This window comes from Aptenodytes forsteri, unplaced genomic scaffold (genome assembly GCF_000699145.1).
Source record: "Aptenodytes forsteri isolate BGI_AS27 unplaced genomic scaffold, ASM69914v1 Scaffold84, whole genome shotgun sequence".
NCBI lineage: Eukaryota > Metazoa > Chordata > Aves > Sphenisciformes > Spheniscidae > Aptenodytes > Aptenodytes forsteri.
The window spans coordinates 1361102-1368381 of record NW_008795492.1 but is presented as its reverse complement, the minus strand read 5'-3'; the positions used below and the strand labels follow the sequence as shown (position 1 = coordinate 1368381).

Below are 7280 nucleotides of genomic sequence, written 5' to 3'. Positions count from 1 at the left end.
ACGTGTTTTATCCTGTTCTTAAACAATGGCATAAGGAGCAATGGCAATCGGCACCCAGAAGTACTGATCATGTATCTGACAGCAGAAGCGAGACCAGGCTGTACCCCGCAGACAGGTCACCAACCCTCTCCCAACTACTTCTGACTTAGTAGTTTTCACAACTCTAAGTTCTGACCCCATTTTACCACCTGTGACTAGGACCACTGATGCTTACCTTCTTGTGATCAGCTGAGCTGATAAGAAGGGACTATAGGCAGTGCAGCATCACCATACACTGTCCATACCGTAATGACTAGCCTCTCCACAGCACAACAGCCGGGCAAGCGGCCGTGCTCACACGGACCTAGGTGTTCAGATTTGGCCTAGCAACTAGAAGCAGACCTCCAGCCAAAAGGCCAGGACTTCTCCCTACATCGAGAAGGGTATGGAGGTGACACAATCACTTCCAGACTCGTTCAGTGTTAGACTGCAGGGTATCCAGGATAACACCAGGGGTAAAGCTTGATAATTCAGGGGTCTGCAGCACAGACGCTTTCCTCAGGTGTCACCCACCCTCCCAGTTTCTCCCACACGAAGGTCAACTGCCTCTGTCCCATAGGGGACTCCTCCATCATTAACGCCCCCCTCTGCTCCACAGGTACCAAACACCTTCTCTAAAGGTGTTTTTTTGCCTTGATTGCCAGTTGCAACCCGTACTGCACTTCCAGCTTTGTGCCATTTTCCCTCTCACCTCTCCCTATTAATCCTTTTATTACCTAAAATGAGTTAACTTTTACCTACAAACTGCTTTCCCGAGGCATATGCCCTCAGCTCACAAAACATCACCGAGGCTTAAAAAAATACCACTTTCAGATTTTAAACATGTCTGAGAATAAGAATTTCTGCAAACCCATTTAAAGCAGTTGTGTGGCAGGGCACGTCATAATCCTGCGTGTCAGCTCCCGAGGCCCACTTCAGAAGTTCCTTGGATCTCAGCCAGCAGCGATTGCCCAGGAGTAAAGCTCTCGTCAGTGAGGTGCAAGCTCAGAGATCACCTTATGAACTCGGATCAGCCCCACCAGCTTCCATGTGTGGTAAGCCAGTAGGTAGCCACATTCGTTAGATACACTGTGGAAAAGGTGCATCTGCTGCTGCATGCTTCCCTCCAAGTCGTTCTTTTTACATTGGAGCTCTGATTTCCATTTAGTAATTCTACAAAAGTCATTGGGCTGGCTTGTGAAATAAATTAAGTCTATTCCCAGCTGGTCCGTCAACTGAGAATACCAGAAATTCTCTTACTTCAGAAGTCTCTGCGGTAGTAAAGGACGTACACAGGTAAACTCATTCAGAAAAACTCATGCGCGTGTCCTGTATAAAATTGGTTTAAAAGATGAATATCAAACTAGCAGGGAACTTGAAGCCATAGTAAATTCATCTGAAGGAAGCCTTAAAGTGTCACTGCCCTTCCATCAGGTATCAGAAACGTGTGTTCTATTCCAGACTGATAAAAATCAAAATTTTATAAAAAATAACAGTAGAACCTTGATATGATCTTCAGGGTTACTCTGAGCAAGAAATACAAAAGCTCGTCTATGTATCAGTGCTTAGTACTGCAGAATTATCTCCATTAAGGATAGAAAAAAAAAAGTGTAAAAAAAGGGGTCAAGACAGACTTCTTTTGACTTCGTAACTACTTTTTGAAATTCAGCGTACACATCTTTATCTTCAGCTAAGCAAATTTGTTTCAAATCAAACTGAGAACCATACTGATCACATTTGAATGTTTTGATGCCATCTGCAGTCCATACTTTGTGACCGTAACCAGCACGTGACTGAGACAAAACAGGTAAACTAGCCTTTTTTATTATTCCTCTGCTCTTCCCAGTCAAGCTGCAAGTCTGTTACGGGATGCTAGAGTACACCACCAGAACACTTACTGTAAGCACTCTTTCACAGCTCTGTTGCTAGCTTCTTGTTCCTCAGAGAAGAGCCACCACTTTAGGCGAGATTGTGCTGCCCGTCTACAAAGAGTTAAGACCTGTTTGCTTAGCAGTAAGTATCACCTTAAAGAGTTAAGACCTGTTTGCTTAGCAGTATCACTTTCTCCTTTTCTCCACAAAAAGTAACAGATTGAACTGAAACAGGTTACATAAAGACTTTGTGCCTGAAGACAGTCACCTCCATCCCAAGGCTCTCTGAAAAGCTTTGCGATGAAGTATCACCTTCAAGGCACAATACCTCTAACTCAAGCAACTGTACATATCAAGCATCAGGACGTACCACCAAGAAGGAAAATTGTTTCCAACTGTTTATATCAGGAGAACCACAAATTCAACAGCTGTTTTAAAGCGTGTTGAAACAGGCTTGCTACATTTCAATAGGCTCCTTCCTAATAAAGACTCCAAACAAATCGAAGTAAGGCAAGGCATTTCCAACTGCTGTTACACGACAATGCAATCAGCCCAGAAGCTTGCTTCCCATTCTCTACCATCTGCAAGTAGCTCTTCAGCTGTAGTCACCGGCTCTGTGTACTGCTTTGAAAGAAATGTTGACTTTTCCCTATCAAGTACATTATGCTGCCACACATCAGATGCCTGAAACAAAGACCAACAGCTCATTCAATACTAAACATTATCCTTATTTCCTCGCTCTAAAAACTGAAAGAAATCCCTAACGGTTACGTCTTCATGGCAACATGCAAAGCAGCTGCACAGCAACTACCTACCCAAAACTCTGATGTTTCGAAGGACTTTCAATGTAGAAATTTGAAGAAAAAAAAATTATTCACCTCTCTACCTCAGTTACTCCTTACACTGCAAGATGTGGAACAAGTTTGTGATCCGAAATCAAACTTCAACCATCTTAATTATTCCACAATCCCACATCTCGTAACTTTTCAAACCATAAACAGGAAATGCCTGCTGGCAATGCACCTTCTATTATTCAGCCAAAAGGTGAAACTATGGAGTCACACAGATGTAACTATGGAGACACGTGTATCCAACACCTAAGAGGCGATCCCACTGCACAATAGCCGAGTATGTAGTCTAACATCAGAGTTCCCCTGCTGAAGCTATTCTGTATAGCGACCTGTAACTGTCATTCAAGTGGTAACTATTAAAAGTATGTTATATCATTAACGGAAATAAAAGTTGTGACCAGGGATGGTGGGGAACCCAAACGTCGTTTGAAGTAAAGTTGGAACTTAAGCACTATTGAAGAGCTGTCTGTTACAAGCATTATCACAGGGAGTGTTCGAAGTCATTAAAATACCGACTGGAAACACCAGAGTCCATTTGAACAATTTATTAGTATCCTCTTTTTTTACAAGTTTTAGAAAAAGAATCCCAGGATTTTGCCTCCCGTGTGTTTTCGCCTAGCCTCCTCATGGTCCATGATGCCAGCTGAGGTTGTCAGTACAATGTACCTGTTAAGAAAGAACAAATGTTCAGTTTATCGTAAGTTTTGTTCTATGCTCGTGCAGAGTTGACAGCACTACCTTCATTTCTGGATTACACGAGTAAGATACGTTTCTATAAGAATGGGCCTAACGGAAGTAAGATCAGGTTATCAGACAATGAAAAAAACTCCTCTCACAAGTACGACTCTGCAGCACACAAAGGACATTTATAGGCTTCTGTTCTCCAAATATTTGCCTAAGTCTCAGCAAGTTGTTTTCTTGCGCATTCCCACCATCAAGTCAGTCCAGCTGTTGTAGCAGCAGCAACTTGATAGTCTCTAGCAAAGTCTGCTTCTATTTTAAGCAGACGTTTTTCTTCAGAGCAGGTAGAGTTGCCAGGGTGCCAGACAGCTCCTCAGCTCCGAGCGCTTTGTCTCTCAGTGTTTTGAACACCGTGCACTGATGCAGATGAGGATCTGGACTGACAACTGAAGCAGCCTTAGTCATTGCTAACGCCAACATTTGCGTTATCAGCATACTTCATCCACGTAGCTTCGTGTCTGAGAACCTCCTGTCCCACCACTCTATAAATAGTCTTAAAAATCTCAGTATGACAACACATACTAGTAAGCTATATAGGTACAGCTAAAGCAAACGGCTTATCTCTGGAGCTTTAAGAACAGAAATGACAAGGACCCGTTAATCCTGCCTTTGACAGGGCAGACTGGCTGAGCCCCTGAAGACTCTTCTAGCTCTGTCATCCTGGAGCACCGAGATTTATTACTCCTGACTCAGTGAATTTTGGGAAGGAAAAATACACTGCGTAATAGTAAGATTTTCTATGTAGTGGACATTTGTTTAACAGAGGCTTCGAGTCTCTCATCGCTTAATATCTAACCAATTTATACACAATCAGGAAGTTTACATTAAAGTAGTATGACCTACTTCCATTGACCTGGTAACTTACACGACTCCTCCCCCATCTATAAACGGCCATTAATAAAGTTAAAACGAGTAAGAGGAAAGTCCTATCTTCCCAGTAAACTGTAGAAATGGTGAAACCAGGATTTACCAAAGCCAAGCAAAAATAGGTCCTTGCTTAGCAGTGCCCCCTTAAACTGGTTAAAAAGAGCATTTATATGGAAGATGGATTTTTAGACTGGTATCTATCTCCAGATTGATCAGAGAGGGAAGGTGTCAGGAGAGTCTAACTTGGGCAGTATGAAAGCATAATAAAAACCCCCACATTTTCACATACGACAAGGATTTAACTCTTCTCCGTACTTACCCAAACTGACGTGAAGGCAGTAGGTTGTTCTGCCACTTTTCCAAATCCTTCAGCTGAACATCAAATCTGGGACTGATTACACCACACTATAAAACAGAATTCCATTACAAACTGAAGAACTTTATAAACTGGATTTGCACACTTGTCATTCCAATTCACTGCATGAAGGAATTTAACAACTGCAATTCAAGTATTTTTGGGAACAAAAGATTAGAGTACCAAGAAGCACGCTCCATTACCCGTAACATGAAACAGCGCTTCCTCTCAGGTAAGTTGAGACTCTCACACAGCTATTCAGCTGTTATTTTCTTAGCCTTGCCTCTTCCTCCTCACTTAAACAGAGTCACTTACACTGCTGCTGAAGCTAAACTAACAAATCAATGGCTAGACCTGGGAGAGCACAAAAGCATACTATAAACCACTGAAGATTATTAAGCATCCTGTATCATCAAAAATCCTGCTATTACTCAAGGATAATCTACTTCTAATCATCACACATAGTCAGCAAAAAATACCTGTAGATTTTAAACAGGGAGAAATTAACGTGCATAAAAGTTATTGAAGTTTTCAAGTTAATTGTATACTGACCGCGACCCCTACTACCACCAATTATCTTAATAAATATCCAAGAGCAAAACAGAAGCACACCTTCCTGCAGTGATGGGTATTTTTCTGTACCAAACAGCTGTTCCCTTATTGCAACTATTGAGAGAAACACTATATCCAGCTGCGCCCGGGAAGTTCTGTTACAAAATCATCCCAGAAGAGTTCAAGGAACACTGTACTCAAACCCGACATACATTATTTTTATTACAGACACGTAACACTAGTAATTTGGGTGGTGCCAGAATTCTCTGCCTACTACACTCAAGCCATTTTCAGCTGCAATATTTGTTCATTGTGGAGACAGCCCCCAACATATTGTGACCAAGTAATTTTTTTACTTCTTTACTAAAGAGCCACCTCTCACTTGAATAGCTTAATTGGAAACAACGATGCACAGCAAGTTGGCACAGAACTAGACAGCTCAATATTTTGAGACAAAAGCATTTAAAAAATTTCCAAAACACACATGAATACTTCACATGCCCCAGGAACTGAAAAAGCATTAATTAACATAACATTCAACTTTCCCTCAGCTGCAAGCAAAGCCCATCTAGCAGCAGGAGAAAGGCTTGTCTTTTCAACAGTTACAGGTACTAAACATCAACTGGAAAGCAACTCAGCTCCTATCTCTTAAGACAAGTCTTCTAGACAGCTTAATCGTCAAAGAAAACTGAGGAATGACTAGGTAGCCAGAAAGCCTTTAAAGAGAGAGAAGCACACAGCACTTGCAAGCAGACTTCCCTGAAAGTGTCTTACATATTCGGAGTTTAAAAGAAATTTAATTAGTCAACCATACCATTATGAATCTAGAAAAATTAACAAGCATTTGGTAACCACTGATAATACCCATATCACTCTCATTTACCTGGATTCAATAAACACCACCTTCTTTACAAGTAATTCTTTCAGAACTGGAGCAGGCAAACATTAAAAAAAAAAGTTTCATTTAAACACCTTCCTAGAGAACTGAATTCAGGAAGACACATCCTACCTTGTTGAGCCTGCCTGTGAGATTGACAACAATCTTCCCAGCTCTGTGATCATCAATTATCTCAAATTCACCAATGTAACCTACAAAAGATTAGCAAACAGACAAATCAAATACATAATACTTAGCTACATTAATACAACTCAATCAACTATGCTGTACAAAACTAGTTCAAGCATCTTGATTTACTTTTAGTCAAAAAGCACCTTAACACAACAGCATCCATGGAAACCATGAATGAGAAAAAAGTCAGCGCTGTGCACTCTAGACTTACCGTGCTTCATCATCACAGTTAAAAACCGGACGATTACTTTGGAGCACGGCCTAATGAGAACTTGGCGTTTCCCACGTTTCTCTGCATTGTTGATGCTTTTGAGAGCATCGGCTAGAACATTCATGCGCACCATGGTGCCTGCAGGGAAGAGGAGAGGCAGTTACGCACACCAGCTTTTCAGCACAGAAACACTGAGCAATGCATTTTAAGGCTAATTTTAGACCTAAAAGATCTAAGATGGACAGGAAGTTCCGTTAAACCTTAAAAAGCCTTCTTAGGCTAAAAAGCAGATGAAATCGCATACTCAGGGATGCTCAAGAGGATTCACAACTATCATGACAAGTTAGGGAACCTGACACACACATTTAAACTTAGCTTTATCAACATGCACACACAAAAATTTAAAACCCACCATCTAGACAACATGTCATCAGTATGACACCTTCCCCAGGTGAATAGTTTCGGACTACAAAACCCAATTATGCAGCATTAGCCCTGTTCAAAAACTACATGGCCGTACGTGGTATTAAATACCACAGATGCCTCTCGGCTTGCTGACCTGCAAAAAAATTGCAGGATGCAAGGGCAACACAGCACTCCGAAAAGGAAACCGGACATCAACTCTTGCATTCTCGTGATAAAGGCAAGAGCACCCGGACTACCGCAAAGCACGATATGACTTGGTACTGTCGCCCCACGTACTAACAGGGCCAGTGCACCGCCAGAACCCGCCAGCAGTGCTACG

General features: G+C 41.8%; 1 protein-coding gene across 1 annotated transcript; it reads right to left on the bottom strand.

The window, feature by feature from the left end:
• Nucleotides 1-3270: 3270 nt before the first annotated feature.
• On the bottom strand, nucleotides 3271-6742 carry RPS15A (ribosomal protein S15a). Its single transcript, XM_009281629.2, has 4 exons — nucleotides 6536-6742; nucleotides 6265-6344; nucleotides 4668-4753; nucleotides 3271-3406 (listed from the first exon to the last, which is right to left on the bottom strand). The coding sequence occupies exons 1-4, from the start codon at nucleotides 6666-6668 to the stop codon at nucleotides 3313-3315; spliced, it is 393 nt and encodes a 130-aa protein (XP_009279904.1). The 5' UTR covers nucleotides 6669-6742; the 3' UTR covers nucleotides 3271-3312.
• Nucleotides 6743-7280: the final 538 nt, after the last annotated feature.

Excerpts from the sequence above, each read along its gene's own strand:
- RPS15A (XM_009281629.2), bottom strand. The coding sequence starts at position 6,668 with ATGGTGCGCATGAATGTTCTAGCCGATGCTCTCAAAAGCATCAACAAT. Across the intron at positions 4,754-6,264 it reads TCACAGGCAGGCTCAACAAG|TGTGGTGTAATCAGTCCCAG; the intron begins GTAGGATGTGTC and ends TCTGTTTTATAG. Across the intron at positions 3,407-4,667 it reads CTGCCTTCACGTCAGTTTGG|GTACATTGTACTGACAACCT; the intron begins GTAAGTACGGAG and ends CTTTCTTAACAG.